Source organism: Melozone crissalis, unplaced genomic scaffold (genome assembly GCF_028551555.1).
Source record: "Melozone crissalis strain CALT ecotype California unplaced genomic scaffold, PUWL_Pcris_2 ptg000042l_1, whole genome shotgun sequence".
Lineage (NCBI taxonomy): Eukaryota > Metazoa > Chordata > Aves > Passeriformes > Passerellidae > Melozone > Melozone crissalis.
In genome coordinates, this window is record NW_026535820.1 from 42,186,919 (window position 1) to 42,204,612 (window position 17,694).

A 17,694-nucleotide genomic window follows, 5' to 3' on the forward strand; every position below is an offset into this window, starting at 1 on the left:
TTTGAGGAACTTGGGACAGCATCAAAAGTTACACAAACTTATGCACTCTGCTTATCCATTGTGTGTCACAGACACAAATGTAAAGGGCCTAAGGAGAAGCAGTATTTTCATGACTGATGCCACCTTCACATAAAAAAGAGAGAAAAGTGCCTATAAAAGGAAGGAATGCTCTCTATTCCTCTCACCCTTAAACAGATACCAGGCACAGGAGAACCCAAGAGAGTTTTTTCATTGGTTTTGTCTGTTTTTCCCCTGCTTAGACGCTCAAATAGAATGTAAAATCTCAATCTTCTTGGCATTTCAATATTGCCAAACTATGATTGTCATCAGTTAAGGACATCCTTACTTGAGGTCCCTTATGCCTTAAAATGTGATATCAGAGAAAATATTTCTTGCATTTCCTTTTCAGCACAGTTATTCCACCCCAAAATAAAATGATGATTCATTAGGTTTCCTTCGTGTACTTCACAAATCAGGCATCTGTTACACAAATAGTGACTGTAAGTAAAATACAGCACAAAACAAATGGATTGAAAATCACTAAACAAAATTTTCAGAAAAATAATTAAGTGGCCTTTTAAGGATTCTATTTATTTAGTGACTTGAAAAACTTGAGGTTAAAATATTAAAGCTTCATTCCCTTTATTTCTGAATTTGTGGATCATGAGCATAAAGTAAAGATTTGATCCTACATAACTACTTACAACTTTTCATTTTGTTCATAGCAAAGGGAACTCACGAGCACTGACCCAAAAATTAACTGTAAGGAGAGTTTGAGTGATTTGTGCCTCCATTTTTTATAGACTTGGCTAAGTACCACCTTAACCAAAGACAAACTAAGGTTACAAAGGCTTCTCACAAAAGATATATTAACCCCTGTTTATAACAATAGCAAACAATTGTTATTTTCAAAATGGAATTACTACCCTGGTGAGGATTTGATTTATTTTAAAAATATTTTTAATTTTTTTTTTTTAATTATACTCTGTATTAAAATTCAGGTAAAGTCTGAAAAAGCATTTCAGGTTATACATATGAATTTTTTTAAAACCTCAATCATGGAATAAAATTCCCTCTTTATTTCTCATAGGTACACACAAAACATGCACTCAAAGAACAGTATAATTTACTTAACTCATTATTTAGCCTACCATCTAACCATTAATGTCTCTTACCAAAGTGAACTATCACATGTAACATGTATTTCAGACACTCTTGACACATGCAAACAATAGCAAGAATTCCCTTAGGTAAAATTTGCTCTCCAAAGTAGCTCCTTTTCCAGAAAATTCACAGTTCAAATCTTGCCTTTAATTCCTTGACTGCCTTGCTAATACATGTGCATGTATAAACACATAGACAAACAAATCTATAAACATAAATCCTCAAGATTCCAGAATTTAAAGTTGAATAACACACATAAAAACGAAATTAGCCTGTATAAAGAATTTAATTTAAATATTGCAGCAAAAATGGGCTAAAATTGCCTTTAAAAGTGGACTCTGAGGCGTGTGTTGTTCTAACTGAAAGATGTGAAGGTTCAGAATGAGAATAAGGCATGTGGTGAGCTATATAAATACAGAAGCAGGTGGAACAGGCTTATATTCAACCTTCTGGGCATCCCAAATAGCACATAGACTCCATGGAGGGAACATTTAAATGGGAAAGGCAAACTCAAGCATGTGCCCTATAAATGCCTTAATGACCTGAGTTAAGAAGTTCACCTTATGGAAGAAGAAAAGATGTACACTTTGTATGTTTGTCAAAAGATTATGCAGGCTGGCTTATATTGTTTATGGCAACTGTAGCATAAAGACTTTTATAAACCAGCATGTATTAGCTTTTTACTCTTTACAGACACATCAGAAAATTTGTCATGTAGGTAGACACAAATAAATGCTTACATTTTGAATCTCTCGTTTCAAAAAATTGGAAAAAAGAAAAGGTGAGAACAGATACTGGTGACAGCCACCCACCAAATAATGCCAAAGCCCCACTATTAATGCTGACCTTTCCTAGATGTCATGGTTTTTTGAGTATATTTTTGAAAATAAATTTACTCATTTAAAAATTACTATTTCGATTTCTGCTTTTATATTTTAAGAAATATAACAGAGTTTTCAGAAAATATAGCTTTCATCTTGGCCAATGTTTTTATGGATCATTGTACTGTTACTTGAGGTGAGCAATAACAAAGCAAAGCTTACAAAACAAATCCATGCACAGTCAGGCCTTCTCTGTCTGTGAGCCTGCTATTGCTGCAGAGAGATAAAATATTTGCCCTTCTACAACCCCAAAGAGTGCTTCTTCCCTAATCCATAATCATTATGCATGCATTGTTCCAACAGGCAGCTTTGAACAATTTGACTCTTCGGCTTCTCCGTCAAGAGCTTAAAAGGCTTTCACTTGCTCTATTTTTCTTTATTCTTCTACACAAAGAAAATTGCTGAGATACATCAAATACTGGTTTGCTAAAGATATTATCATATGGAACTTGCTTATTCAAACAACATGCTCTTCCTATAAAGCACAGAACCATGACATGTGGGATGACAACTTTGATGCATCCACAATGGGCGGCGATGTCTCAGCACACAGCACCAGCTCATGTTTAAATGCACATCCTGTCTGATGCACTCTGGAAGCACACTAACCCCACTTTTACAAGGGATTAACTTCCACTAAACTGGTGGAAACAGGACCCTTTCAATAGATGTCCTGCACTTCTTTTGTGATAACTTGAATTTCAAATGGATGTCTGGTTTTGGTTTGGATTTTTGGGTTTTTTTCCAAGGAAGATTATCTTGTGTTTTTCTATTTTCCAGGCATACACTTGTAAAAGATAGGACATACACATGTTTTGGCCCAAAGAAATTTTTGGAAAAGTTTGCAAACAAGAAGTCATTATTTATTGTATTCCCTTTTAAAAAGCTTTCCTATTACAAAATAATATCTGGTAATCTTGCAAAGTCTGATGATACCCCAAAAAAAACACTTTGTTTATTAAATGCCTATATTTCCAAAAATACTGAGAAATTTGTAAACAAAATGTTTTCAAATATGCTTTTACTATAAATATGAAATTATTACTGTTGCAGTTTATTACATGTAACATGAAGCCTATTGTCTTCCCACTGGCAGTGTGCACAAACTAATTTATTCCAACAGACAGTTAGGCATGACAGATGAGGGAATGAACTTGGACAAAAATAACTGATATTTGGTCAATGGTCAAAATTGAGTTTGAGGTATTCCCTTTGTTTTCCAGAGAGAAAAGTACAATAAGAAAGATTCAACTGATGAATCAGCTATTATCAAAAAAAACCCCAAAAACCAAAGTGGCAATGCTAAGGAAATAAAGTTATAAAGGTCTAATTGAAAACTGTAGATAAGTAGGATGCAAGTTGTTCCAATTTGCTTTCATGTTGGAAGTATTTGCTGTGCAAGAGAAAAAGTCAATAATTTTTCTCCTGATTCCCACACATAATAACAAAACTAGAGCTTGAGTAATTTTCTAAGATAATTAAACAACAGGTATATGGATTGTCTTGTTTCTAGCTTTTTTTGTCTTGTTATTAAGCTATGCTGAAAGCCTCTAATAGCTAGCACTTCACTGTGTGCCCCTTTTCCAGATGTGAAAACGTGGTTTATTAGCTTGTGAAACATCTGCATGTTTTTATAAAAGCTGGCTCATGCTAAAAAAAAAAAAAAAAAAAGAAAAAAAAATCAAAGCAAGCAACATAAGTAGGATTAAATGAGACTTTTTTTACATTATTACTATGACAAAAACTGTGTGAAGAAAAATAAATATTAAAAGAAAATTTCTTCTGTCTGTACATAAAATGCTCAAGTGCTCAGTCCCTTGCCAAAGAAACGCTAACTAGCACATAAAGTACCAACAGGTTAAACCACAACAAGCTTTATTTTTCCACTGAAATTCCATCATTTTGTTCTGCTAGGATTTCATACATCTTTTGCTTTGCTTCTCACTTTTGTTCCTGCCTCTTTTAACTATAATACCAGATTACAAGACAAGACTTGAATGTGTTGTTTAGCATGTTTGGAAATCCTAAATAATCAACACTACAAATTAAAACAAAGGTTTCAGTCACCTAACAGCTGATTTGGAACTGCCAAAACTAGCATTTCCAAGGAAACACATCTTTTGGATAATGGCTGTCCTGAGGCACTCTAACAGAATTAGAAGTGAAGTAGAAGGAAAGAAAAGAAAGTTGAGATCTGGGAAGAAAAAATATGAAGGAGTAATAATGGTCGGCTTGAAAATAAGGGGGAAAAATTGAATACTAGGTGTAGGGATAGTAAAGATATACTGGTGAAAGGAAAAAAAAAAAAGAACACTTTTGATTTAGAAACACAAGTTTTCTAAAGATTTGTTGAAGAATATTAGAAGATACTGAGGCAAAGAAGTGGCGCTACAATGCTACAATACTGAAGATAAAATAAGAAACTTTACTAAAAGTCAACTTGAGAAGACTGTTTAAAGGTGTAAGACTGAAACCCAGTAACCTGCTATAATAGTAGGTTATGGTAACCTACTATAACTATCAGCAGTATGATTTCTGTGCTCAGTTTGTAGGGTTTTTTTCTGATTGATTGGAGTGAGAAGGGGTCTCTTTGAAACAGCACAATTATAAACCTCTGTAATTTACAGATTTCTCCCTCATTAGTGAATTCAGCCTACTGATGCATGTCCTAACAAGGGAAAGCCATGAACTTCAATCTATGCATAGCAGCATAAACTACAACAGCACCTCTTAGTGTAGTCTGTCAACAAGAATCTTTAGGACTTGAATTATTTGTCAGGATATTGAACATGGCACAGAAGATGAAAGTAGGCAGCCCAAATTCTGTATATTAAAAGTGCTTGGTGTGTCACAGTTTGAAACATCAGCAACAAAACTGAATATTTATTAATATTGTAATTTTGATTAAATATAAGCTAACATCAGATATTGTTTCTATAATGGCAAATGAAATCTGAAAGTCTAATTAAAACATACACAAGTTGTTTCACAAATCACAAGGACAGCCTTACCTGAAAGCATTTTACTTTTCTGTACTCAGCTGTGTATAGTATTACTTCATGAATTAATAGGGACAGTACTGAACCTAAAGGTAGTTAATTTTAAATTGTATTAATGAATACTATGAAAATCCACTCTAAAAAAATCACAGCAGAGTAAGGCAACATCAGATCTGTATGGCCTGGGACAAAAGCTAATCTGGAATTAAAAGGGATAATATGACTTATATAAAAAGGGGGCCAGAAAAAGGACAAAAACACATGCATATTTATGCGTAGCTATGAAGCTCATGAATATCTTGATTATCTGCTTTAAAACATCTGTTTACCTTCATCTTGCAGAGGAATTCAGGAAACAGAAATAAAACATACCTGTATTAGAGAGAGATCCTCAAGATTCAATCTGAAGAGGTAGTTTCTGGGGGTTAAAAAAAATAGCAGATAAAAATGAATTGTTACTAATGTTTCAGTGAAAAACCCAAATGTTACCACTGTTTAAATAAAAACATAATTAATTAATATAAAGACAAAAAAAATTTAGAAGTGACAGGTATTCAGGGCTTCAGATTCTTTCAGAGGCTGTCCTAATATGCAGCCCTTTGGGATAAGGACTAAGTTAATTTCTAAAACAGATTTTCAGTCTGAAGGTCTGGCTGAACATGAATGAAGTAGATATTTATACTGCATGCATGTACATCTGATTCATTGCTCCAGTGTTCTTTTAGAATCAATGGGAAGAAATACTCAGAGGTTTGGCAGATCCATGGCAGCAGCGCTGGATGGCTCCATCAGAACACACGGACAGGCAGATTAAAGCTCTCCATTCCTCCCCACAAAGACAGGAACTTCATGCAATTAGCTCAGCCACATGCATGTAAAGTTTGAAGCACAGGGTCTCAGTATGATGGCAAATCTGTACAAGCCCCTGAGTTTCCACAATTTGGAGCAAAGTCTTGCCCTATGTGGTCTCACTTCTCCAAAGTCTAAGAATGTTTTCACACAGACAGCAGGAGCTACACGCAGACCAACCAAGCACAGGTTTCAAAAGCCTGCGCATCTATTGCAAAAATATTTCTCATCCTGCCTTTTCTCTACAGCAGCATCACTGCACCTACAGACCTTGGGAGGGGTCCAGGCAAACCACAAGCAAGAAATATTCCTCCTCTGACATTATTTTCTTTCTTTCTTAGTTCTTATCACACCTCTTCTTCTTGTTTTCATTATTCATTTTTTCTACTGCATCTTCACAGAAGTAATATTCCATGGTCCTCTTTTGCCTGTTACGTTATTTAAAACAATTCTGATTTTCCAATGCTACTACAGAGTGATAATCTTTTAGAGATGAAAATAAAATGGAATTTTAAGTAATATAAATTACTTTCATCCTAATTTATTCATAACAAATTTGTAACACCAATTGATAAGACTTTAAAAAAATTGTTTAAAGTAAAAAAAAACCCATATGACAAAGAGATGAGTGAATTTTACCTTTAAATATCTTCAATATTCATTAATTATCTGCAATATTAAATCCATGCAACTTATAGGTGTGTAATCAAAATTAGAATCAGGCCATATTTTTTGAGATAATAATTCTAATTCTTTCCCAAGAGGTATGAGGTATTGCTAATGGGCACAGATGGTCAGAACTTGTAGTTTACATTTATTTTTTTTTTTTAATGAGACAGCAGAGTAGGGGAGAAGGGCAAAACCAAAATCTGTCTAACTCAGAAAGATAACCACCATGGACATCATGGCTGTCTTTATTTATGGACTCTCAGAAACAGTTATGAGTATTTATTTATTGACTCTGGTGCATGTATGGTCTACTTAAATTGTGGCTGTACAGGAACCATGTCACTAGTCTTTCCTAGGAGTACTGCTAAATAAAATGCAGGAGGTGGGGTATTAAGAGCAAGAATCCACATGAAAGTAAAATAAAGAGAATATTTATTACTATGCAGTTAAATCAGCACAAAGAAATAGCTATAATATTTGAGTTTCATGAAGAGACCTAAAGTGGATAAGCGAAGAAAACAGTACTTTGCACAACAATGTGTACACACACAAAGCTTCACCAACAAATTACATGCAAGTGGACTTGAAAGACTGTCATCAAAACAGCAGGAACTAATGCATTATAATCTTTCTAACACTTCTACACTCCCTATATAAGGGCAAAAAATACCTTCACTTTCACAGAATGTCTTGCCCAGAAGTATTCAGCAGGGAGCATAAATACTTGGTCTGCTCCCCCTCTTGGTGCATTTAAACTTCCATCACCCATCACTGTACTTCTTTCACTCCAATATGAATGAAACCAACTTCACTGCTGGTGCAAAACAACTTTTTTTTTTCTTCCAGTGAAAATGAACTGAATCCTCAGCAGGTATAAATTGCTCTCTTAACTCAGTGGTATCAAATGGCACATAAATGCTCCATCTCACTCTACAAATAAATGCAGTCTCTGTTGCAGAATATGTGAGCAGTCTCGTCTCACATGTTAAGTTTTCGGGACTGTAGTTCATACAGATTTCAATTGCTATGTGTACTTCATCTTCAGATATCTGCTGAAAATTTATGCCTGATGAGGTCTTTTTAGGACAGATTATCAAATTAATAATGTTTTCTTTATCATCTTCCATTCTGACATCATTTCATTCTGTTAAAAAGTAAGCTATTGTCCCAAACTTAAAGATTCTAAACAAATAAATGCACAAACACAGTGCCAGCCTGAAGAAAAACAGACACTCAAAATTTTTGCCTTTTTTTTCCTAGAAAATGAGATTTTTATCCTATTCAGTAGAGCACAACACTTCTACATATTAATATATTCAGTGCGAAATTAGAAAAATTGATCCTATAAGTGTTAGGGAGACTAAAATGTCTACATTCATGTGAATGATCAAGAGGCAGAGCTAATAAGTGTACATTTTTCAATTTCCTGTGGCTGCCAATAACCAATTAAAATATTTTTAGCTTTATAAAGCCAGCAGAAGGAAAATTGAACAAGAAAAGCAATATGCAAGAAGCAGTAAAAACACCTTAGCAACATAAACTGGGCAAATGGACAGCACAGATTGACTGTGACTACATAAATAATCCTGGGCTAAGTGTCAAACTAGCACTCAGAGAGCAATCAGAGTTATTCCTATCTAGATGTGCCCACTTCAGTAAAACTTGCAGGATTACATTTAGCTTTACAAATCCAACAGTTTAACATTTTAAAGAATGCATCACTAGCATATGAGAACTCGTTCAGAAAGCACATATACGAGAAAATATCTAAAATAAAGAAATGAGTGTGACAGTAAAAAAACACATAGGAAATGTAGTATTAAGAAATCTGGCAGTCCACAGAAAAAGTCACTGCCAATTTTCATGACATGTGCAGAGTGATTATGCTCCTCACGAGACAGGTAAAAACATTTTTTTAAATTGTTATTGAGATTATGCCCCAGACTACAGTTTTATTCCAGGGCATTTATGCTTTGAAGGCAACAAAGAATGAGAAAGAAAAATGAAATTACATTTCTGAAGCACAGATACTACCTCTTAGCACATGGCCCTGCTTCTTTTCCAAATATGGTGGCAACAAGCAAGACAAATTTTGCACGCTGGAACTAAACTGATTTGACACTGGCAGTAATTGGCAAATTTGTTTCCATTTGGTGCTTAATGAATGAGGAAAGCAAATATGTTACATAAATCTGCAAACAGAAGGACACTTAATGAGAAGAAAACACAACTAACACTGAGATAAAGCAACATCCTTTACTCCTTCGGAGATCCAGCAGGCAGTAAGCATTTTGCTTTATATTCACAGCACTGAACAACTCTTCTAGCTCAGCTGTTATAATTAAAACCCATTAGTCAAGAGCCTGCTCAAACCCAAGGGTAAGCACTTCCACTGGTATCAGTGGGAGCTGAATGATAGCACACAGACAGCATGCTGCAGTCACCTCTTTCACAACAATATATTTCAATCTATTGCAGTGAATACGTTCAGTATGACTACAGCTAAAAGTTTAAAACTAATCTTCTGTATGTTCCTGAACAATCCAAGTAAAAAAACAATTAAAAATTTGTAAAGATTCAAAAGTCTATCATGTTAGTAATGGTTGTTAGTCCAGCATTTTACCGTTTTTTGTGAAATTGCGAACTATAAAAGCTGAATGGGACAACAATAAATACTTCTGTACTAGACACAGACATGAATTAGAAGAACATTAAGGTGGCACACACAGTTCAGAGTAACATGCATTCAGGATTAGGCCTTTTAAAAAAAATGTCAAAATATAATAATATCGCAGAAAATCTCCATAACCCATCCTAAACCCCCACATGCATTTGCATTTGAAAGCCTGAATCCAGAAACAGGGGTTTCAGCAAACTCAGACACTCGAGGTATGACCAGACATGCTGCCAAATCTCCTGGAAATAAACCAAAAAAAGATTACTTCCTGTTCACTTCTTTCAAGACACTAACTCACATGAAAGAAGAAAATTTTATTCAATTCACTGGGAGAAAAAAATAGTAGGGCTGAAAATGTAAAGTATAAACTCCACAGGAGTCAACTATTAAGCAAAATTTCACAATTCCACAACTGAGATGGTAAAGTTCTGGATGAAAGGCAATTCTAGCTTTGCAGTGTTGTAAAGTCAGCAAGTGGAAAGAATAAAACCAAAAAAGGGCAAAAGGAGATAATCAATATAAATAAAAGTATAATGTACAAAATATATTTGGTTAAATTATAAGTCTATAGGAAAAATATCTAAAAAAGCCAAGGATTATATAGTGGAAATAAAAGAAACCTAGTACAAGTGTTCTAAGTTGAATCATTTATGAAAATGGTCAAACTACAATAACAAAAAGCAGAATGGCCAAAAGTTATATATTATCCTCATTTTGCATGAAATGGAAGCCACAACAAATGAGAATAATTACATGAGAGGCTTACTGATAAATGCTAAAGATGTGAAAACATCATATGCACAGAGAAAAATATTTTCTGACTAGTAGGTTGATCCATCCTAAAAATTAGGGAGAAATTATTTCTGTTGTTCTTATTGCTCTTTTTAAATAATTTCTAAAATTACAGGTTTTCTAGAGGAATGAAGACGAACCCCAGTTTATTAATATTCGAAGTGGCAAAACAAAGTCTCACACAATAAAAAGCTGACCAGTGAAACAATAAGCTTGTCAAAATAAATAAGAAAATCTCTATAGGATTCAATTATGATAGAATCCCAATAAAAATTGAATTAACCCACTCAAAGATCTTGTGAAACCCAATTTCCTTCTCTGATGCTTTCTCCTCTGGATTAGTAAATTGTGCTTTGAATCCCTGTGGTTCCTCATGCAAGCTCAGCTATGCTGAAGATCATAGAACACAGCACTCCTGCACAGATGTTCAACAGCCAGATGTCACTTGTACATATTTCTTGCCATGGGCTTCTCCAGAAAAAGCAGAAAAGTACCAGGTGCTCCTGCACCTCTGGAGGTCACCCTCCTCCTGAAGTCATGCCTTGTCATCTCAAACTTCCATTAACATCTTTCTCTGTTGGCCTTGACTCCTCACACACAGCACTCAAGATCCCCCCAGCTGGCAATGGCCTCTCAACAATTGACACCTGTGTGCCTCCAATGCATGCAGGTCAAGGATGTTTCTGAGTATTATATTTTAGCCCAGGTGAGTTTGTGAGGTTATTGAGATATTTATTTAGTAAGCTGTTGTTGGATACAACTTTATCCTGAAATAACAGCTCAACCAAAATATTAGTCCTGTATTTCAAATATTTCATATTTGGCTAGCCAAATTTTTAATACTTTTTTTATTGCTGCTACACATGTCAAAGTACATGCCCCCATTTTTATATTTTGGCAGATATTACATATAATGTACAGTATTCACTCACATCAAGGGCCATGGAAATTCTATGTGGTCTTGTTACCATTTCATTGTTCAATATATTAATCTTCTGTTTCTTTTCAAGATTAATTTGAAATTATATTTAAACATTGTTGTTATATCTCATCCAAATGTCCCCCAACAATGGAAATGGGCTTAAAACCAGAAATTTTAGACAGTTTGAATATTTTGTGGTCTCCTACTACAGTAATTAACTTGGGCACATAGAGTTTGTTTGAGTTGGAGGTGGGATGCAAGAAAGGTCAGCGGGAGAAGGTAAAGAGTCTAAAGTATCCAAAGTTTGGATATTTTCTTTTTCTAATAACTGAAATGACAACGACAAAAGTTCCATTTACCCCTAATAAAGGGGTCATTTCTCTTTTGTTCTTACAGAAGAGAACAAACTCAGAAGTCAACTCCAGGGCTTCTGTGGTGATGCACCACGTCAGCTATTCTAATTAAAATGCCAAGACATCAAATCAGAACAAGAACAAGAAGGACTTTCGTGGAGTTAGTGAATTGCCTACCATCGCTCTGCAACCAGACTATTACCAGCATTGGTGCAAAGAAGGAGAAAACTGCAGAGTGGAACCAGGCATAAGCAGGAGACATATGAAGCTTTAAAAAATATTCAGGAGCCTGTTAGCAAGGTAGGAAAGACAAGCAGTAGAGGGGAAAGACCTCCCTCTTTTTGCAGCACTTAGGTGATAATTTCTCACAAATTTAGCATTAAACCATACATTAGATTAGATTGGGTTAGATTAGCCCAGTTCAGTCAGTGGACGGATAGATTACCCTGAGCCAAGTGGTAAATGAGCAGTGATACCCAGATGGATGTTGAAAGAATAGAGCACCAATTCCCTCTGCCTGTATATTCTCCCTGTATCTGTAGCCCTCAGAGTGCCTTGTTAACAGGAAGCTCTCAGATTCTCCAGCTGGGAGCAGACAGCAGTAAAAAGCAAACCTGTGTACTTATTTATTCCTTTATTAGAGATCCTTAAGCCACTGTTAATGAATCCTTTAATTTGGCTTTCTGTTATTATGGCAAGTAGTGGTAATGGTTCAAATTAATGTTCCCAAACACACATCTAATTAAGGGAGAAGCCATACTGTTGCAGTCCTTCATCAGTGAGATAAGGAGTGACAGAGGCAATAAGCCACCTCAAAGCAAGACAATCCTAAAAACCAAGTTTAATTAACTTGAAGAAGAACATACAGGAGAAAGCCACCACTATTCGGATACTCTGTGTAAAAAAAAAAAAAAAAAGGTAAGGTATATCTAAGTATGTATTATTCAATTAAAAAGAAAGTTGGATAGCTTTGAGACCTATTTCTGATATTAACTATATCATTTAAAAGTATAGCCCAACTTGAATTAAGAAAAAAAAAAATCCACATTTTATGAATGAACTCAATCCAGGCTGCTACCAGATCAAAATTTCAAGCATAGGAGGCTTGGGAAAAGAGGACAACCTCACTTCTCTTTAAAAAGAGACATAATTCTTCTCATATGGTTTGAATAAAACCATTGAGAAAACAAAAAGTCACCAAAAACGAAGAAAAATTTTAAAATTGCCCTTAACTTCTGAATTTCAGACATGCTTTTTGACAACTCTCATTTAGCCAAAATGGATTAAACACTTTTAGCAATTTTTGGTTTATCAAAACTAGAGCTGCTACATGTTATGTACATTGCCAGGAGATGAGGAGGAAAAAAACTCAATGCACAATTTGTCTGGGCAATTCACAGACTGTTGTATCCTTGCCCTAATCTGGCCTTCTCCCCCTTTAACTGACCTTCCCAAAGAAACATATGGCAAAGCACTTTCACACAGCAAAGAAGACAAGGGTGTTCTTGGAGAAATCCATGACTCTTTAAGCCTACATTTCTGTATTTCAAAATACAGAAATCACAATAATATTTTATTATATGCTAAATCAGTCCACCAAGTAACACACAGAAAAATATTTCATCTGAATATTTTATGGGAATTTATCAGAATAAGATAAACAAGTAGTTTCTCATTTCCTTGAGCTTACTGAGGAGCTAATGCCCTGAGAGTAATCCTTTGCTGGTGCCACTTAATTATAAAAGTAAATTCTGCCCTGCCATATGGGTTGGCTTTTTTCTAAGAAAACAAATGAACTCCCAAGAAGGTTTCAGATTGCAATAGAACTCATTTATTTTTATCTGCCAGGTCACATACAATATTAAGAACAATGCCTGGGGCACATTTTAAAGACACAGTTTCATGGGAGCATGGATTGCATGATTAATGTGAAGGCACGTACTAGCGTTGGAGTGGTACCACTCACTGATGGCTGCTGATGGTGTAAGGAAACTGAAACAAGGCTACAACACTGACTCCAGATTAACCAACTCAATATCTATAGGAGAACTGGATGTTTTGCAAAACAAAAAAAAATGAAAAACTATCAACCAGTTATAACCTTCTCACAAGGAGTGGAAGACAACCTGAGGAAGCTGAGGGCAGGGAGAGGCAGACAGATACAATTGTAAATCATCTATTTTTGCACAGCAACAGGATGCCCACAGACATCAGAAGACCACCTTTATTTCCCAAACTGGACAAGCAAGACTAATCTCAGCAATATAGGATGAACTTCCCAGTTATTGCCTGCTATGGTGAATACTATAAAGTCCCCACCATATTTTTGAAGATCTCTATATCAAAATTATTTCTGTTCTAATTTTGTTTGCCTCAGCAAAATGTGATGAAACTCATTCCTAAATTACTAAATTGACTAAATTACTCATGGCCAACTTGAACTATGGTTTTCTGTCAACACTGCTGTTCCATTTATACTGCTACATCCTTTTCTAGGTGCACCTGCTGATGGATTTATGGGTAGGTGCTGTCCACACATTCAGGCCTTGTTATCCTGCACCACATTTCCAACCCTCTTCTCATCTGCCTTTTAGCAGTCCTTCCTTACATTCCAACTAATTTCATTAAACCTTGTTCATGCATAAATAAACAGAATATTGCACACTAGCACAATTTAAAGCTTCCAAAGAACGTTGTGCAAAGAGATCAAAAGTTCTCAATCACTCTGGGAGGCACCTTTTGGGGTATCATAGGGTCATATCTGTCTTTCCATGTAGTTGCATTGGCAACTCCCAACAGGAATGCAGTCTGGATCCCAGTTGGGATCTTTGCTACCATTCTCAATAAGACAAATCATAAATATCTTTAGAGGCTGTAGAACTTCATAAATGAAAGAGAGTCACCCGCCATGAATATCTTTAAATATCGGATTTAAAGATTTCCAATAGTATCAAAATTTTCACAATAAGTATTTGGTTAGATTTCTAAGGCAGAGAAATTTGGGATCATTAAATCCATTATGGTGGAAAAAGCCAATTATAAACATAAGATGAACCAAAACACAGCTTCTGGCCGTGAAAAATCATTTCTCTAGTTTAGAATACCACCAAATTACTAAAGCAGAATCCTGAAGGTGCAAGGATGGAGTGGGCTGACCCTGGTTGAAGACCAGTTTCTCATCAAAACTGCTCTATCACTCCCCTCCTCAACTGGGCAGGAAAAGAAAATAAAACAAAAGATGCATAACGACAGGGAGACATCACTCACTGATTACCTTCATGGGCAAATAGAAACAACTTGAAGAAATTAACTACATTTATTACCAATCAAGATCAGAGTAGATCTGATTACAGGCTGGGGATGGTGTGGTTGGACAGTGCCCAGGCATAAAGGGACCTCGGGGTACTGGTTGACAGCCGGCTGAACATGAGCCAGCAGTGTGCCCTGGTGGCCAAGAAGGCCAAGGAAATCCTGGCCTGTATCAGGAATGGTGTGGCCAGCAGGAGCAGGGAGGTCATTCTTGCCCTGTACTCAGCACTGGTGAGGCCACACCTCGAGTGCTGCGTCCAGTTCTGGCCCCTCAGTTTGGGAAGGATGCTCAGACACTCGAGCACTTCCAGAGGAGGCAGCAAGGCTGGTGAGGGCTTGGAACACAAACCCTGTGAGGAACAACTGAGGGAGCAGGGGGTGTTTAGCCTGGAGAAAAGGAGGCTCAGGGGAGACCTTGCCACTCTACAGCTCCCTGAAAGGTGGCTGTAGTCAGGTGAGGGTTGGTCTCTTTCTTCAGGCAGCAATGGACAGAACAAGAGGACACAATCTCAAGCTGCACTAAGGGAAATATAGGTTGGGTATTAGGAAAAATTTTTTCACAGAAAGGGTGATAAAATACTGCAATTGTCTGCCTGGGGAGGTCATGGAGTCACCATCCCTGGATGAGTTTAATAAAAGACTGCATGTGGCACTCGGTGCCATGGTTTAATTAAGGTGTTAGGGATAGGTTGGACTCAATGATCCTGAACATCTCCTCCAACCTAGTCATTCTGTACATTCTGTGATTCACAATGAATAGATTCGGTCTACCTGCAGTGGAGACTACATGCAGAAGGTGTGTAATCAGTGAGATTATCAGTGTGATCGACACTTGTAGTATTGGGACTACAGCACCCTGAAAAGTGGCTGCTAGTCTCTGAATCTAGGATCCCATGATGTACAGGGACTCATGGGGCACAATGCCTAAAGAACAGAAAGGTGTGTACTGAAAAGGATGCACTGAAATCAATAATACATACAATTAGAGAAAACTGCAGGCAAGCTTAGGTATTCTAAAGGAAGATCTCCATGGCCAAACAACACCAGAAAGGTTAAAATTTAGAATGGAAATGCAGAATAAGGAAAGGGAAAATCAATACCTTCTATGAACAAGTAACAGCCAACTGTACTGAACTGCGTGAAACAAAATTGCTGTTATAATTTTAATAACCTTGAATTATTTTTTTTTTAATTTTAGTCAGAATAAGAGATATAAAGCTCTGAAGCATCATTAACTTTTAGGAAAAATAGATCTTTTGATGTATGGGATCTTTAGCAAAAAAGCAGAATTAATAGCTGATTTTTTTTGTAGTCACTGCTCATTCAACAAAATCATCCCAAGCTTATGCCACAGTGATTTAAAAAGCTTCATCAAAAGCACTGGTTTAAATGAGCTTATTTTTTTCTCAGATTTGGACTCCAGATAAACAGTATAGAAAATAAAATAAGAGAGGAAGGAGAGAAAAGTTTTGGGTTTTTTTAACAGTTATTGGAATATCTGTACAGAATGCACTAATCCAACACACATTTCCATGGGTCTGGGGCCTGGGAAGAGGCTCAGACAACATATGATGACAGTCCTTACAGAGTAGCAGCAGTTGATAACCTCACACCTTGTTCCATTGGGTAGTTTACATGATTGAAATACCAACATCAAGAAGGCACAGAGGACCCCACTTCATGTGGACCAAAGATATATGAATATACACACATGCCTATTTCCACACTCAGAAAGCTTTCCCCTGTAGATAAGCAACTTCCACTGGTCCATGGAATAAAGTTTTCTTGCAGTGCCTTTTATGACTCTGCATTTTGAACCTCATTTTCATCCAAGAAGCAAACTGGGAAACAGAAATATATTCCAATGCTAAAGCTAACAGATAAGTGAAGAGAATAGAACTTTGTTAATTCAAAGGCAAAATATATTCAGAAGGTGGGTGTGAATAATAAGTTTAGATGGTTACATTTTTGGCCAACCAAGATGTTTTACTATGCCCCATATGCTAAGAGGGGAAAAAAAAATAGTGTTCAAGGACTGCCACAGCTTCAATGTTGACATCTAAGACAGTGTCACTGTTGATCACAGCTTGCAGAGTGCACTCCTACTGTGCAAACAGTGACTACCACCAACTTTACCACTAATTCTGCAGTCCTTAACAGATCGCTCCTGGCATCGGAGTGAATAATTATTAGAAACATCCCAACACAAAGAGCCACATTGTGTAGCCAAATTTGGGATCATCCTAAGCTTCATGTAATGGCAACTTTTGTCATATTGCCATATGGAACCTGCTTGTTCTACTGGATGCACACAAGGATTGTGTACTCCAGGATAGTTCTCCTAAAAATTAGGATAGTGTAAGCTATTATAAACCTTGATGCCAGGCAGGCAGTCCATCTTGTAACTCCGGTCACGGATTAGAGAAATAAACATACATCACATCCAGTTTAGGGGGTCTAGAAAGCAGGGGAGTCACACAAGAGCACACTGATATTGGAATTTGGCTAAATACTGTTTATCAACAAAGAACAAAATCCAGTCTGGTGCAACACAAAAGAGAAAATAAATTTCTCACCTTGCTCCAGCAATAAGCTCTTTTTGTCCTGGGTCAAATGTTAACTGTGAGAAGTCCACAGCATCTTCTGCTTTGAACACGTGTAGCCAAGGGGCAATTTCTAAAAACAATCAAGAAATACAACTTTTACAATAAATGTTATAGGTGCAGTCACCATTAAATCTGCAGATATTTCGAGTGGGTCTGCAAGTTTTCTCCTTATGTTCCTCTAAGGAAACATAGGAGACTTTCACCACCACGCCATTCAATTTATAGTACAGGCCTGTAAAATATATAGGGCAGCCACCTGATACACACTTGAATCAAGTATCCATATTTTGTTCTGAATTGTTTTTCCTCCTTGGGTAAAGCAGAAAACACCACAGTACAACTGCAATTCACTCGGACATACTCAAGTAAAGTTAGATTAAATTTCCATGCATTAAAAACAGTTGAGGACTAGAGGGTTGGGGTTTTTTTAGTTAGCTATTTAGTTATTTCTTTTCTTTACAAAAGGATCTGAT

At 36.3% G+C, this 17,694-nt stretch overlaps 1 protein-coding gene across 2 annotated transcripts in view; it reads right to left on the minus strand.

Moving 5' to 3' along the window:
- Positions 1-17,694, minus strand: part of SEMA5A (semaphorin 5A) — a 310,103-nt gene that overhangs the window by 175,937 nt on the left and 116,472 nt on the right. For both annotated transcript variants that reach the window (XM_054284906.1, XM_054284907.1), the window contains exons 5-6: positions 17,192-17,291; positions 5,417-5,462 (exon numbers count right to left, since the gene is read on the minus strand). In XM_054284906.1, the coding sequence (XP_054140881.1) occupies positions 5,417-5,462; positions 17,192-17,291 (146 nt within the window). The remainder of the gene's footprint in view (positions 1-5,416; positions 5,463-17,191; positions 17,292-17,694) is intronic.